Raw genomic sequence first — 17,219 nt, forward strand, 5'->3', positions numbered from 1 at the left:
CTTTGTCTTCTTATTCGTCTTCTTCGTCTTCTGTGGTTATTTTGTGTCTCTTTACTGTTGTTCTGTGTCGACATTTAGCGTCTCTTTTCTGTCCTTCAGCCTCTCTTTGGGGTCTCTGCGTCATTTTATGGGTCTTTTGTGTTTCTTTGCATCACATCGTGCCCCTCTGGAGTTGTGTTGCGTGCCTTTGTAGACATTTTGCATCTTTTTGTGGTCTTCGAGCATGTTTTTGTCGTCATTTTATATCTCTTTGTGGTCGTTTTGTGTATCTTTAGGGTTATTTTATTGTACTTTGTTGTTGTCTTTTTTTTCTCTTTGGGCTCATTCTTGTGGTTGTTTTGTGTCTCTGCGTTGTGTTGAACATTCCTTCACATGCCACCCTTTCAGGCGTTTCTCCGTAACGTTTAACTCTGCTGCTCCTCCAGATGTCTGCGTCACGTTTCATTATGTTTACGTTCTCCGTTTCCATGGTCACGCATCAGACCCACAGCTGTCTCTCTTGTTGCACATCTGGCTGCCTTTTCACCCAAACGTTGCTCGTCTGTCAGCTGATTCCTGTGTGGGATCGTCTTCAGTCACCTATCTGTTCGTGGCTGAGCGTTGTTGTTCATGTTTTCATCTCTGACGTGCTTCATTGTTTGCCTCTGAATGTGTTTTCCCTGGAGGACGAGTAGAAAGAGAAGCGTGATGTTGTTTTCTTTGTTCTGTGTGCAGCAGACGTCCAGCTGAGCTCCCCGCTGTTTTCTTACATAATTGTTGCTACTGTAGTTTGTTCGCCTCCACATGAGGCCCAACGCTCGGCTGCTTCCGTCCGACGGCGGGAGAACTGATAGAGATGCGAAACAGGAGAAGATTTAAGGTCAGAGCAGAGGAGCTGGAAGAGAAGACGTTCGCTGTGACCACAGTGTGGAACTGCTGCTGCTCAGCTTTAGTTTGAGGTCATTTTGAGTTTCTTAGAGATTCTTTTGAGGTCGTTTGCGTCTGTTTGTGGTGGCTTTGTGTCTGTTTGTCATCCTTTTGCATCTCTTTGTCATACTTTTGCATCTCTTTGTCATACTTTTGCATCTCTTTGTGGTCATTTTGCATCTCTTTGTGGTCATTTTGCGTCTCTTTGTGGTCATTTGAAAAAAAAGGGGGGGGTGGTTGGCACTTCTGCTACTGGATGGCAACACCTTTGACCAATCGCACTTGAAGCACTTTTTGCACTTACTAAAGGTTTTTCCTTATGTCTGAATTCTTGCTTGTGTTGTACGTCGCTTTGGACAAAAGTGTCTGCTAAATGAAATTGTAGAATTTTAGAATTTTGCGTCTCTTTCTGGTCATTTTGTGTCTCTTTGTCATCCTTTTGTGTCTCTTTGTGGTCCTTTTGCATCTCTTTGTGGTCATTTTGTGTCTGTTGACAGTCTTTTTACATGTATTTGCAGTGGTTGTGTTGTTTTGCAGTGGTTTCGTGTTTCTTTTTGGTCATTTTGCATCACTGAGGTCTTCTTCCACATCTTTGTGGTGGTTTTGTTTCTTCTTGTGGTCATTTTGCATCCTTTTGCGGTTGTTTTGTGTCTGTTTGATGTAGCTTTGAAACAGGATATTGGACACACATTGAACACAACAGATGTAGTCGGATGGATGCTTGAATGTCGTGAACAACAACTTTGCCCCAGTTTCCCAGCATGCCGCTGGTCTGAGCGTTTCCCCTCCCACCTCGACTCCTCAGAGCGTTAATGAACCCTCGCCCTTCGTTTGGCTAATTAATGGACCGTTTACGCCCCGCTGACACAAACTCTTCAAACGCAACAGATGACAAACACTGACGCACAGGCTGGAGCTGTGCTGCTTTGAAATCCCATCAAAGGTGGATTTTTCCACTTTTTCATGGTAGTTTTGTGTCACTTTGTGGTCATTTTGTGTCTATTTGTGATGGTTTAGTATCTCTATGGTAATTTTATGTCTCAGTGGTAATTTTGTGTCGCTTTGAAGTGGTTTTGTGTCTCTTCATGGTGGTTGTGTGTCCTTGTCTCATCATTATGTGGTTGTTTTGTGTCTCTTTGTGGTTGTTTATTGTCTCTTTGTGGTTGTTTTGTGTCTCTGTGGTTGTTTTGTGTCTCTTTGTGGTTGTTTTGTGTCTCTGTGGTGCTTTTGTGTCCCTTTGCAGTGGTTCAGTGTCTCTTTATGGTCATCTTGTGTCTCTTTGTGGTGTTTTCGTGTCAATTTCTGGTTGTACTGCATCTCTTTTTTCATGTCTTTGCAGTGGTTTAAGTCGTTTTGTGGTGGTTTTGTGTTTCTTTTTGGTCAATTTGGGTCTCTCAGGGGTTTTTTTTTTACTTCTTTGAGATAATTTTGTATCTCTACAGTGGTTTTGTGTTGTTTTAGGGTCACTTTGTGCTCATCTTTGGTCATTTTGTTTCTCTTTGTGGTCATTTTTCGTCCTTTGTGGTGGTTTTGTGTCGTTTTTGGGTCAGGGTTAGACAACTCCATGTGTCTCTTCGGAGCGTTAATGAACCCTCGCCCTTCGTTTGGCTAATTAATGGACCGTTTACGCCCCGCTGACACACAAACTCTTCAAACGCAACAGATGACAAACACTGACGCACACGCTGGAGCTGTGCTGCTTTGAAATCCCATCAAAGGTGGATTTTACGGTTTCCATCTCTTCATTGTTCTGTTTGTCTGCAGCACAAAAGGACGTTTTCAGACTCCATCTACATGCAGCAGGTTTTTGTTGAATAGCAGCGTTGTGGTTTTGTGCAGAGGGATTTACAGATATTGTATCATCACAGCAGCTCAGTTCACCTCATTCTGCAGCAGAGTCCTTCCTGCTGCGACCGGCCACCAGGTCTGCTGTCCGTCCATCATCCTTTGACCTCCACGGCTGTGAAGAAGCCGTTAAATTACATTCTTTGTGATTCTCGCTGCCGTTTTGGACCCGCAGAGCCAGAGGTTGTTCAGTTTGACCTCACAGCTGTGGAGCTGCTCTTAATAAATCTGAAGGAGGTTTTTCAGCTGGAAATTTCCAGAAAAAATCATCAAGACTTCCCCCTTCTGGCTGGTTGTAGTTCCTCTTACGTTTTTTACTCACCGTGGTTCATTTTTTACTGCAAAAAAAAAAAAAAAAGCCGTGCAGCTCTGTGGAAACAGAGTGAAGGAGAGCAAACACTTTACATCTTTGTTTGGTCATTTTATGTTTTTGTTGCTGTTTTGTGTCTTCATTCTGTAATTTTACATCTTTTGTGTCTTATTTTTGTCATTTCCTTCCTTCAAAATTTCATTAAAATTGCAGTTTAGTTGCGTAGGAGCAACATTTCACCCCAGGAAGTTTTTTATTTCTTGATCTTTTATAAAGAACTTGGTGCAAACACTTTATTTTTGCAGAATTTTCAATGAGACGTAATGAAAACATCACAGTTTTCAGATCAGGTCTGGCTCATTTTCAGTGATTTCTTCTGTTTCTACAGTTTCTGGCTGATAATTGGCATCGTTTTAGTCTCTCTTTGTTGAATAAAAACATCCTTTTGAACCTGCCGGCTGCTCCAGAGGGTTCTGATGTGTTCAGCGAAGCGAGAAAACGTCTGACGGTTTCTGCTGCTGCTTTCTGAATCCTCACATCATCCGTCAGACGGCGACGGCCATAAAGACGAGAGGAAGCCCATTACGGCTCGGCGTTCCTCTTCAGGCGTTCATCTGGGGCCCATATCGGCGCTCCGTTGGGTTCACGGGGCCACGGATTCAAAGGCAATGAACACGGAGCGTAAAGCAGTAGAGAGGGTCGAGGACGAAATAAAAAGCATCCTTCAGCCGCTCGTAAAAAGCCTCAGGAGTTCGGTTCTCCAACAAATCTTTGGTTGTGGTTCAGACGGTCGATGGAGATTCAGCGCCTCGTAAACGACGTCGTAACTCCGCCGTGTTTTCCTGTAAAGTCCCGATCACGACTCCTAATTACCAGAGTTTGGTCTTTAATTAGTTTTAATGATATTTACTGCAGAGACAAGAAACTCTGACTTCGTCTTCAGAGTCTCTTGAACCTTTTCAGGCAGAAATCTTACTGATAAACCTCCATTACCGTGTAAATAATGGACAGAATTATGTTTTATTTTTTGTATTTGAGTAAAGAGAATCGTTAAGTATGGAAAACTGGGAGCTTTAAGTTTTAGTAACGTTTATTTGAGAGACTTTTGTTGTTGTTTTGGGACTTATGTTGGTCCTTTTGCACATTTTTATGGTTGTTTTGTCTCTTTTTAGGTAATTTTGTACCTTTTTGTTGTGGGTTTGTGTGTTATGTTGGTAATTTTACATCTTTTTTGCTTGTTTTGTGTCTTATTTTTGCCATTTTAAACCTCTTTGTGGCTGTCTTGCCTCTTATTTTGGTCACTTTACATCTTTTTGTTTCAGTTTTGTCTTGTTTTGGTGCTTTTACATATTTTTTTGGTTGTTTTGTCTCTTTTTTAGGTAATTTAATACCTTTTGTTGTGGTTTTGTGTGTTATGTTGGTAATTTTACGTCTTTTTTTGCTTGTTTTGTGTAACCAATACCAGTGTTTTTGTGTTTTCTTTGTGGCTTATTTTTGCAATGTTGCATCTTTCTGTGGCTGTTTTTTGTCATTTTTAGCCTTTTGCATATTTTTGTGGCTGTTTTGTCTCTTATTTTGGCCATTTTATGTTTCTTGTTGGGGTTTTTTTTGTCTTTTTTTGGTTATTTTACATGTTTTGTAGCTTATTTGTTGTAATTTTACATTTTTTGTGGTTGTTTTGTGGCTTATTTTTTGTAATTTTTACATCTTTTTGTTTCAGTTTTGTCTTGTTTTGTCATTTTACTTCTTTTTGTGCTTGTTTGTCTCATTTTGGTAATTTCATTCTTTTGGTGGTTGTTTTTTGTTCCGTTTTGTTCATTTTATTTCATTATATAATTGTTTTGGTAATTTTACATCATTTTGTGCTTGTTTTGTATCTTGTTTTTGTCATTTTGCAACAGTTTGTGCCTCCTATTTGTCTTCATTATGTAATTTTACATCTTTTTGTGGCTGTTTTTTATATTGCTTTGGTCATTTTACATATTTTTGTTTCTATTGTCATCTTATTTTGGTTCTTGTGCATCTTTTATGGTTATTTTTCTTGTATTTGGGTATTCTTTTACTGTTTTTCTACTATTTTTCTCAATATTTTCGAGCCTTTCTATTAATATTCTTACATTTTATTAATAGTTATGAACCTTTTGTTCACATTTTCTTCTTCCTGTCAATGATGTGGGGCTATTTCATTCTCCTTTTCACCATTTTTTATCTTTGTCAAGCATTTTATTACATTTTTCAATATCTTTATGGGGCTATTTGACTCTTTTCAACACCACTTTTATTCATAATTTTGGTGATATTTGGTTCATTTAGTTGGATTTTGTTCATGACTGGGAAAAAATAATGAAAAAAGTGATACAAATGTGAAAAAATTACAACTTCTCCGTACTTTAACTGCGCGTAACTCTTTGTAACATCCACAGTTTGAAGGTAAAACCTTCTGAATATACTGATTCTGAGGTCATAATTTGTTGTTCTCATGGACAGACCGAGTTTTTCTGGTAAATTCTGCTTTTATCGGCTCTCTCTCTGCTGCAGCTCTACATCCAGACGACCACGCTGACCATCTCCATGAACCTGAGCGCGTCCGTCGCCCTCGGGATGCTCTACATGCCCAAAGTCTACGTCATCATCTTCCACCCGGAGCTCAACGTGCAGAAGAGGAAGCGGTCCTTCAAGGCGGTCGTCACGGCGGCCACCATGTCCACCCGGCTGTCCCACAAAGCCAGCGACCGGCCCAACGGCGAGGCCAAGACGGAGCTGTGCGAGAACGTCGACCCCAACAGTGAGTAGAGCGATGCAGGAGCTCTGATGTCATTCTGTAACCCGACAACGCTGAAGCCGTTTCTTTGAGGGAAAACTTTAGTAAATTCTTCTGCTTCTCTTCACTGCTGAGAGTCCCAGGTTCAGACTGAAACTAAAAGCAGACCGAGGCCATCAAACATCAGAAATCCGCCCAAAGAGACATCTTCAGAGCAGAACTACAACTGCCAACCACCTGAGGATGGTTCTCTATCGATCGATTAGTTGTTTGGTCGATAAAATGTCAGAAAATGGCGATTAATGTCTTTTTTTTCTCAAAAATATTCAATTTATGTCCACAGAGGAGGAAAGAAACCAGAAAATATTAACATTTAAGAAGCCAAAATCACAGAATTTAGACTTTTTTTCTTTAAAAATGTGTTCTGTTTAGGTAATTAAATGTCATAAAGTAGTGAAAAAGCTCCTTGATTTGTCAGAGATATTTCAGAGCTGAGCTGTAACTAATGATGATTTGTGTTGCTAATTGATCCACTGATTTTTTGGATTGATCGATCAGTTGTTTGATCTATAAAATGCTGGAAAATGTCTTGTTTTGTCACAAAGTATTCAGCTTAGTGTCACAAAGGAGGAAAGAGACCAGAAAATATTCACATTTAAGAAGCCTAAATCCCTGAATTTGTACAAATTCCTCTTTTAAGGGAAGAAATATGATTAAACTTTATTAATCCGAAAGGAAATTCTTTGATTGAGACGCTACCATACAGATTTAGGACTTCCTCTGTTCATTTTCTGTCTTTTATTTTATTTTTACTGAATTGTAGTGAAACAGAAAACTAGCATTCAATCAGAGGATTTAGACGTTTATTTTCTAAATCACTAAAACTACACAGTCGGTGACGAATTGAATCGATTAAATGGTTGCAGATGCAGTTTTCGTTTTATAAAACAAAGCTTTGTTGTAAATAAATCAATGAAACTTTATTGATTCAGCAGTTTACAACAAATCAAAGTTCTTTACAGGAAGAAAACAGTGAGTTGATATGTTTTTAGGTCATAGAATATTACAAACAGCAGATTTATTGATGCTAACCGGCTTCAGCGTCACAATTACTGAACATGTGACTCTCAGTGAGAACAAGAAGATTTTACTAAATGCATCAACGGCTGCTAGTCGTGTGTTTAAATCAGGTAATCTAAAGTTTCTACAGCCGTGTCTCTGAGAAATAGCAATCAGAAATTCAAGACTGCAAACTGAATTTAAGTATAATTATAAGAGAATTATTCCCAAATAGAATGGAAACTCAGGATCAGACTGAGTTATTAATTAAACATTCATGTAATAAAGTGTGTATTTATTTGTAAACTTGAACCAAATCACCTGCAGGATGTCATAAATAATGTTTATAAAGGTTCTGAGCCTTGTCGACCCTCCATCTAACCCCGACCTCCTCACAAACTTATTTACTCAAACAGAAACTGCAGTTTAAAGACTTAATTAAAATAACTCAATAACTTAATTTCTTGGAGACACGGTTGCTTCTTCACCGGACGCCACAGAGCTCCAGCTGATCAATCAATAAGTTTAGATCGCACCGATTGATCCTCTGATGAGAATATCTGCCAGTTTTCTGTGACAGGAAACTCATTTTTGCTTGTTGACAGCTGCTCAGACAGAATAAAGACGAACGACGCCGTTCAAACTGTTTTCTGACGGCGAACAAGCGATTGATTCTTAAAGAAAGATACCTGTCAGATGTATTGATTAGCATAATCGTCTCAGCTCGACTGTGATGGATTAATACGACTTCACACAGTGTTGATTGGTGGAAAACCATCTGACAAAGAGACACAAAATGAGCACAAATAGACACAAATGACCATTAAGAGACACAAAATTACCATGAATAGACACAAAATGACCACGAAGAGACACAAAATGACCATGAAGAGACACAAAATGACTACAAAGAGACAGAAAATGACCATTAAGAGACACAAAATGACCACAAAGAGAGACAAAATGACCATTTAGAGACACAAAATGACCACAGAGACACAAAATGACCACAAAGAGACCGAAAATGACCACAAAGAGACAGAAAATGACCACGAAGAGACACAAAATGACCACAAAAGAGACACAAAATGACCATGAAGAGACACAAAATGACCATGAAGAGACACAAAATGACCACAAAGAGACACAAAATGACCATGAAGAGACACAAAATGACCACAAAGAGACACAAAATGACCACAAAGAGACACAAAATGACCATGAAGAGACACAAAACAGCCACAAAGACTCTGACTTAATTGTAAATCAAAAGAGGAGATTGTTGTGGGTTAAAATTGATGTCGTGATAACTTCAGGAAGCGAGTCCTCTCACCTGTTCAGCTGTCAGCAGGTCAACAATGATGTCATACAGGTGTTTTTCCTGTTGCAGGATTCTGTAAACATCAAACTGAAACGTCTTAAAGACTGACTTCGCTGAATTTCCATCAAAAACAACCTTTTCTGCTCCAAGTCACTGAGAAAAATTAAAGTAAATCTTCAGATGTTCCTCAAAATAAAAAAATAAAGAAAAGTGCACGAATTGAAATGTGAGCTCGCAGTGGGATTCCCTCAGGGACGACTCACCAAATAATGTTTTTCTCCCCGACAGGCTAATTTCATAATTTATCAGAGGTAAGAGCAAATTAATCTTCTTCTTCTGCTGCTGCTGTCCTGACCTTGATCCATTTCCTTGTGGAGGTTTGAGGAGAAGAGGAGGGAGTCGGTCCAGAGAGAGAGTTAAATAGAAATAAATTGCCTCTTCACTGTGTCTGATTTGAGCAGCACATTTACTGCTGCTGCTGCTGGACAGCTCCGGCTGCACTTTAGCCTACGATTTTATGACAAATAAACTGACAAAAACAAGGTCTGTGTTCAGCTGCAGCTTCTGATGGAGTACTCAGATACTTTACTGAAGTAAAAGTACCAGTACAGTATTCTAAAAATACTGTACTGTCCAGCTTTTAAGGATGCTAACCAACTGTTAGCTGGTTGTTAGCTTGTTGTTAGCGACTTTAGCCATTTGTCAGTGTTCTTGGTTGATTGTTAGCACTGTTCGCTTTTCATTTCTTGCTGTTAGTGGCATCTGTTTGTCAGTGTTGTTAACAATGCCAGTTGTTAGCGACATTAGCTGTGAGTGAAAAATGCTAGCAAGTTTGCTAGGAACTTTAGCTTCTTGTCAGTCGTTTAGTGGTTTCATTGCATCGTTACCAAATTTAGCAATATTCGCTGTTTGTCAGTGTTGTTAACGCTGCTAGCTGTTAGCAGGGTATTAGCAACAATAGCTGTTTGTGAAAAGTGTGAGTTGTTTGTGTTCTTGGGTGGTTGTTATTGTTAGCTAATTTCAAGCAACTTTAGTTTCTTGTCGTTCTTTCCATTGTATTGGCTGTTTGTTTATTTGGTATTTTTAGTTTGTTGTGAGCAATGTTAGCTAGTAGTCAGTGTGGTGGTTATTGTTGTTAGTAATTTTACTTTGTTGTTAGCAGGCTGTGAACAATTTTCGTTTTTCATCACTATTGTTTGGGGTTGTTTGTGCTGTTACCTTGTTATTAGCAATATTAGCTTTTTGTTAGCGGGTTACTGTTATTTCCACATTTGTTAGTAACATGAAGTATTTGTTATGGATGTTATTAGGTTGCAAGTGACATTAGCTGTTTTTCAATGTTTTTAGATGGCTGTCAGTGTTACTGATTGTTAGCAACATTAGCCGTGGTTAGCTGGAGATTACTGTTTTTAACTTATTGTTAGCAACATAGGCTAGTTGACAATGTTGGTAGGTAGGTGTTACCAGGTTGTGAGGGATGATAGCTCTTTGTCTGTGTTGTAAGTTGATTGTTAGCAGTATTAGATGTTTATCAGCATTCTTGGCTAGTTATTAGCATTGCTAGAAAAGTTGTCTGTTTGTCAGATGGTTGTTTGTATTTTTAGGTGCTTCTTTATGTTGTTGACGAGTTGTGAGTGACATTAGATGTTTGTTTATGTTGTTAGCTGGTTGTTAGCAATGTTAGCTGGTATAGGAATTAGGGTATCAAGCTCCAATGGCTGCATCACCGACACAGAAGTGGTTCAGTGATAGATTTCCGATTGTGTTGCAAAGTTGCTTGGTGTTTTACTGGGGTAGCTGAAGTAATGTTAACGTTTGTGGAGTTTCTTAGCTGCAGCTCTGATATAGAAATCTGCTCCATGTTCATTCTTTAAGCAGTTGCGTCGGTTGTTATCTTCGGAGGGAGCTGCAGTCTCCAGCGGATGTGGAGTCGTGATGCTGTTCATTTACAGACTGATGAGAGGAATGCTAAATGTGAGGTTGTATTGAAGCCACTGGAGCAGAGGCTCTGGTGGACGTGAAGCCACGGCTGTGAGTATAAATAATGAAGGCCCAGCAGGAGAGCGTCCCCGGTGCCGCCCACGGAGAGCCGATAATTATGGCTCATCAATCAGTCCTGTTAGCTGTGGCTTGGCGGGGGGCTGCTGTGTTATCCACACGGTGGCGGCCGGCCCGGCTTCCTGCTCAGAACCGACTCCTGGTGGAGCAGCAGCAGCCCAGCTGGCAGCAGCAGCAGCTCGGTCAGGACTCCCAGCAGACCGGACCGGCCATCTGTCGGCCCCAAACACCGCTTCCCCCTCTTCAATTCTGTCATTCGGCCTCGAGGTTTACCGGCCGTACAGTCCCTCGATTTATGAAAATTCCTCTCTCTTTCCAATCTGGCTTCCTCGCCTCCTCCTCACCCATCGACTCTGTAATAGCCTTCAGTCACTTCAGACGGCTTCATCTCGTCTCTGCAGTCATACCCTCCTCTCCTCCTCCATCCTCTCTGCTCCTGCAGCCTATTCCCCGACAACAAAGACTTCTATCTCCTCCGTTCTTCTGGTTCCGGCCACTCTTCAAAGGCCAAATCTGTCTGATTCTCCTCTTATAAGGGCCTCTCTGCCTTTCTCCAAACGCTGATTCCTTATGCAACAAAGGCTTCTATACGTCTCCAGCTGCTCTCAGAAAGAATCCTGACAAGCCGTCTTTTCTTGCGAGTGAAATGCTTCTACAGCATTTATTCCTCTGGGGGTTTTGCCTTATTTTTTACACTTCCACGTACGTAAGTCCCCCCTGAAATTTCATTTTGAGGAATGGATGTAGGAATATAGCAGTGAGCGATGAATGAATTCACCTCAAGCTGTTGTTTTCTTTTAACTCCATTCAAAACATCTGGTAGATTTTAGAAGCAGAAAGAAGCAGAAGAACATCAGAGAGCATGTCAGGTTTACCTGTTAGCACCATTAATGTCTATAAAACTGTTCTCAAGAGGGAAACCCTTTGATAATAGTTTAAATATTCAGCTGCATTAAAGCTGAGCTAGGCAGTAACCCCATTTAATGAAACAAGAAAAGTACTACGATACGATACTAGGGCTGAAATCTTGAAAAAAATTGTGGCAAAAATCACAGGAACATAGAATGTGGCTATTTAATATAGACGTACCCCCACATACAATGACGTTGTGGTGAGCACAGGCGTATGTTTTGCATGTGTAGGTTATGTACGGATACTGAATCACGTGACCTAAATATGTAGCAGGCGGAGGGAATTGATGGGACTCAGAAACACTCCCACAATCTAATCAGTCGTTCCTTGTATCATTTCTGACGGATAAGTCCAGCATTACAGATTCTGAATCAATGAGACAATGAGAATGAACGGTTACATTTTCCGGCTTTTATCTTAAATAGTTCGTGAGATGTTGTGGTTCAAAAATAGCCCCGGCTCAAAGTGGGTCGATGGGCAATTAGAAGAAAAGTTTATCTTAGGACATACTTGACATATCAGTCTAAAACTTTAAAATATCCATTAAAAAAAAGTTTGATGGTTGAGCAGAAGGCCTTTGATGATTTGACACGAATACTGAATTGTTAATTTTAGTGTAATTCGGGGCGTTTTTGCTACCAGTTGAGGAGCTGCTGCCGCTCCGTACCTCATCAGTAGTCGGACGTTGCGGTCGTAGATCTTCTCAGATTGGACGTTCGGCCCGTCGGACTCGTCGCCGGCTGCTTCACATCATGGCGAAGTCAGAGTGGTTCAGTGACACCGTCAGGCCTTAATATGCAAACAGAGTCATTTTCTCTTTTATCTTCCCGGCGTGATTGATGAAGGGCTTCTGGCTCGAGGCCATTTGTCACCGAACGAACACCGAGGGTCTCCAGAGGCGGGGATGGGGGAGCAGAGCTGCAGGGGGGCAGATATCTACAGGAACGCCGCCTCATTTAGAGTCTGACGGCTCTATTTTCATGCCTCTGCAGTCGGTGTGGTCTTTGAAACAGAAGCTGCTTCTGCTGCACAATTTATAAAAACAAGAAACTGAAAACCTGTAGACCTTTGATGTTTATGCAGTTTAATGTAGAAACTGAAGTTTCAGTAGATTAATCACATCCTGTACATCCAACAACCCCACAGTCATAGATTTCCCTCCCAACAATGAAAATGATGCCGTCTTTAATGTAAAACGTCTCATCTAGAGGGTTTCTGCTGGTTAAACTATTAAACTAAAAGACTTGGAATATAATTGAACAACAGCTTCACTTCATAGTACCTGAAGTATGAGAGAAACCCAACATGGACAAAAATAAGTTGCAAGAATTAATAATATTTGCATATTTTCAGCTGTTTTTAACAATAATTCCAAACAACAGAAAGTGGATTCTCAAGTTATGAAGAGAATTTTAACCCTCAATGGCTAACCTTTAAGCAAACAATTGTTGGTTTTCAGCTACAAAATATTGGGATTTTTAGGATTTATGATAGAAAATGACACATGAACAAACCAACAGCAAGTCTGAGACAATATTTAAAACTTCAAGAAGAAAAATTCAAGCCTGATGTAGAAAGTTTGTACTGGTTCAACTTTTAAACCAAAGATGTGGAATAAAATGTATCAACAGTTTCACTTCAAACTACCCAAAGCACAAGAGAAAACCCCACATGGACGAAATAAATTGCAAGAATTAATACTTCCTGTTATTGCACATTTTCAGCTGTTTTTAGCAATAATTCCAAACAACAGAAAGTGGATCCCCCAGTTATGTAGAGTTGTAGAGAAATTTAACCCTTAATGATGAACTTTTAAAGCAAATATGTTCAACATTTGTTGGTTTTTAGCTCCAAAATATGGAGTTTTTTTGTTATTTGTGATGGAAAATGACACATCTTTGGACTTTAAACTGGTGAACGGACAAAAGAACAAATCCACCACAAGTCTGAGATGATCTGATTTTGTTAAAAACTTTGGTCAAGTTTAGTTTTCAGCAGTTTTTGACAAATTTGGGATAATTTTGGACATATTTTAAATATTTTTTGGACAAGTTTTGAGTCATTTTGGATAAATTTGTAGTAATTTTGGAAAAGTTTCAAGATGCTTTTAATAATTTCAGCAATTTTGGACAAGTTTGCAGACATTTGGGGCAAATTTTGAGTGATTTTGAATGACTTTGTTTTTAACAGAGATTTACCTGAAACCAGAGGAGTTCATTTTGTTAAACATTTTGCTCAGGTTTAGAGTGTGTCAGACAGGTTTTGATACATTTTGGACGCATTTCAAAACTTTCTGGCCAATTTTTCAATAATTATGGACAATTTTCCATTGTGCACAGAGAAGCTTCTAGTCTCCATCAGTTATTGTCAGCGTGAACAGAGTCAGAGGACAAGGCTGCATTTATCTACAGGTTTGCAGTCAGTCGTGTTCTTTAAATTGTGTGAAGCCAAAATCAGGATTAATATTGGATTAACTCTGTAACCTGACTCAGGGCTGACAGATTAACATCAAATATGAAGTCTCAAGTCACATTCTTTACATCATCAACATTATTTTGCAAAGACGACTGTTTCCCAGCATGCAAAGTGGATTAAAATTTGTGTGACGAACTCATGTCCCAGTGCAACCAACTAAGAAAGCTGATTTATGTCCACCTCCAGCTCTTTATCCTCTTTGTGCTGGTTTCTCCTCTTATTTCAGCGACACAGCGCCCCTAACTAAAGAGAGTTTCAATGATTCAGAGTTCTTATTTTTGCACAAACTAATAGCTCAGGATTTGTCTCGTTTCGTCTTCTGCTGCCTCCAACTCTTGACTTATGACCTCTCAACACCCAGAAAAGCCGACCTCTGAGCTAAAAGTAAAGTAAAGACAGCTGGGTTGGTAATGAGGCCGCCCGTCGGTGTCCTCGCTGCTGAGAGTTCATAACTCAAGTCTTATTTAAAACCACGGCCATGATTGAATTCACCTCCGCCATTAACTCATTTCACCTCCGTCGTTAACCTTCATCTTTAATATTACAGCAGCCGCACGGAGCGACGCTGATCTTTGTTTTTTATCTGTTCTCTGCCCGTTAATAGGTCCAGCAGCCAAGAAGAAATATGTGAGCTACAACGACCTTGTGATCTAATGGCATTCCTCCATCAGACTGCAGAGAGAGCGATGACGGCGGGAGATGTCTGGTCTCCTGCCCTGCTGGCTAAAAACAAGAAACCGGAGAAAAAAATAGACGGACGGAAGGATGTTTTTTTTATTTTAAAAGTTTCGTGTGCTTCACTGCCCGCCAGAGACTGAGAAGCAAAGCCTGCTGGGACTTTTTCCTTTCAGACACTCACTCGGTCGAAGAGAAAGCAAAGAGACGGAGGCGCTTTTAAAAGAGAAAAAACACACAGAAGGCGAGGAAGATGAAAAAAATAACCTGCTGGTGGGAGCCGGCGGTCGTGTTGCAGCCTCCAGGTGGCGCTCGGCGGCGCTGACGGGTTTCCACGCCGATGATGTCAAACGAAGCAGCCGACCACGAGCCCGCCCGCCTCCCCTCGTCTCTTTACGTACTTCCAAACTGCAAGTTTTCCAACCTTCCTGTCAACCCGTGTGCTGGTCTTTATGGCGTTACGTCGGCCTCCTCCGGTCGGTCCGGTTGCTTTCGTTTGCGATGGTTCTGGTTCTGTTTTGCTTCTTGGATGCACAAAGTTTTTTTTGTTATTTTTCGTTTTTATTAAAGCCATATTCTTCGCTTTGGGATTTGGAGGGCTTTGCTCACGCTGCCAACCGGACTCTGATTTTTGTCATTTAAACGTCAAAAAAACCTTTAAGCAAGCAAAAAAAATGGACGTCTGTAAAGCCACTGAAAATTTATTTCCTCGCATTCTTTGCTGTGAGACGGCAGCCATGAACATCATTATTATTATTTTTATTGAAATACATGCAGATAACTGACCAAACCAGCATCAAATTTGGCATTTATTGGCTGCAAATTTGGAATGAAGTAAAAATGGAAGCCATTTTCCAAGATGGCAGACATTGGTATCATATTTTTTGTATTTTTTGGAACATCTTTAAACTCTTTTATCCAATTTTTTAGGACATTAACATTGTTTAAGGCATTATTAACACCTTCAGATTTGATTCTGGCAACAGAAAGCTTCTACAAACCTTTTAAAGTTTAGTAAAATCTCATGAAGTCAAAGTCATAAAGTACAAGAAGAACTTGACATGATTAAAACTCTGTAAAATAATTACTATTCACTGAGAAAAGCTCTGAAAAAATCATCTAATTTAAAAATGCAGTTATTGTAGATTGTAGACTGAAGGCTCTATTGGACGTTGTTCTGTTAAACATCAACTAATAACTGATCTGATTCTAAAATTATTTGGATGTGACCAAATCAGAGCTAAAAATAATAAAAATTAATTGAACTTTTTAAATTGGAGTCTGGTTTGATGACGGTTCCTCCTCGAGCTAACTATTATTTTAAGGATTAATCGGCCGGCTGTTTGGTCTGTAAGATGTCAGAAAACTGTGAAAAACGTCCATCAGTGTTTCCAAAAGCCAAAAAATGTACAGTTTACTGTCATAGAGGAGGAAAGAAACCAGGAAATATTCACATTTAAGACGCTGCAGTCACAGAATTTAGACGTGAAACTAATGAACAGATCATCAGTTATTGCAGCTTTAGTGTTTAAAACCTTTGCTGCACTTGGACTTCACAGTAAGCAGAGAAACCAGCAGTTACACTCCAATAACTGACTCCTCTCAGTGTTCACACCATTTTTAGGTTCATGATCCAAACCCAGCTTTCAGAGGCTTTAATCGTCCAACAGGTTCCATCCAAACTCGTAGCATTTTCTTGGAAATCCATCATTTTTTTTCCTCCGTCAGACGCTTGTAAAAACCGTCTGCGAGTCTGAAAAAGAAAAGAAAAAAGCTTGACTTTGACGGTCCGCTGGCCGTGAGCGCAGAGCCGAGAAGAAAACGAAAAAAGGTGGTGTTTGTTTGAGACGTCTGTGGTCATTGATGAAAGCTTTCCCATCCCGACATGTGTGTTCCTTCTCCACACAAACACACACACACACGACTTCTCCAGTGTTTTCTAAGTGTTTGCTGATGATGATGATGATGATGATGATGATGATAACGGGCTGAATATCCGGTGATTTCATGGACTGCAACCAAAAGGTGTTGATGTCGAGGTCGTCAATGCATGCCTGATATGTTCGATGTTGAAACCGAATCAGATTTAAAAAAAAAAGAGAAAAAAGCAAAACAAAAAAAGAAGTAAAAAAAAAAAGAATCCTCACGGCACAGTCGATTCCACCTGTCTGCTCTGAATTGTACCGTTTCTGGTTTTCCTTTTATTTTCCGTTCCTTTACTCGGATTCTTTCTCACACGGCAGAATATGGCTTTGATCGGTTTCTTATTTTCCTGGAAACTTGTGGGAGAAAAAGAAGAGTATATATTTAAAAAAAAAGAAAAATACTTGTTTTGGGGGAAAAAAAACAGGAAGCATGTATGTTTTCTACTGTTTGTACTCAGTATATTCATGTTGCCCTTGCTGCTTATGTGCCAACGTTGTGGGAGAGATTTACATTTGGCCACTCATGCAACTATTCTGTGGTGTTGTCCAAGAATGTATCAACATGAAATAAAAACATTTGGTTATTTTTTTTATATACAATCCCTGCACGCTGTTTGCTGTGTTTGTGTCCGTAAAAGCTTCTTAACTGGACTCACAGTGAGATTTAACTTGGTCCCTTTGAGGATAAAAGCTGCAAATATCTGCAGCGCATGGGCGGTTTTTGGAAAACGAAGCACTCCGTCTTCATTCCTGAGAGGCTTGTTTTCCATTAAGTATCGTCGATAAAAGAACGTCTGCAGATCCTGAACGCACTGCTCTGATAACCCCTCGCTTGCTGTAAAAATCTTTATCTACGACGGCGAGATAAGTTCATGTCATAGGTGGAGAGCGAATGTGTGTCTGGGGATCGTTGGTGGCCGTCAAAGGAAAACCACAAGGAGGTGCAAAATCACCATAAAGAGGCGCAAAAGA

The 17,219-nt window shown here is 40.0% G+C and overlaps 1 protein-coding gene across 1 annotated transcript in view; it reads left to right on the top strand.

Moving 5' to 3' along the window:
* LOC110966357 (metabotropic glutamate receptor 7) overlaps positions 1–16,847 on the top strand; it is a 262,684-nt gene extending 245,837 nt beyond the window's left edge. Inside the window, 2 exon segments of the mRNA XM_051948878.1 lie at positions 5,600–5,846; positions 14,252–16,847. Of these exon segments, the coding sequence (XP_051804838.1) occupies positions 5,600–5,846; positions 14,252–14,301 (297 nt within the window). The 3' untranslated portion in view covers positions 14,302–16,847.
* The last annotated feature ends 372 nt before the right edge of the window (positions 16,848–17,219 follow it).

The sequence above is a fragment of the Acanthochromis polyacanthus genome, chromosome 5 (assembly GCF_021347895.1).
Source record: "Acanthochromis polyacanthus isolate Apoly-LR-REF ecotype Palm Island chromosome 5, KAUST_Apoly_ChrSc, whole genome shotgun sequence".
Taxonomy (NCBI): domain Eukaryota; kingdom Metazoa; phylum Chordata; class Actinopteri; family Pomacentridae; genus Acanthochromis; species Acanthochromis polyacanthus.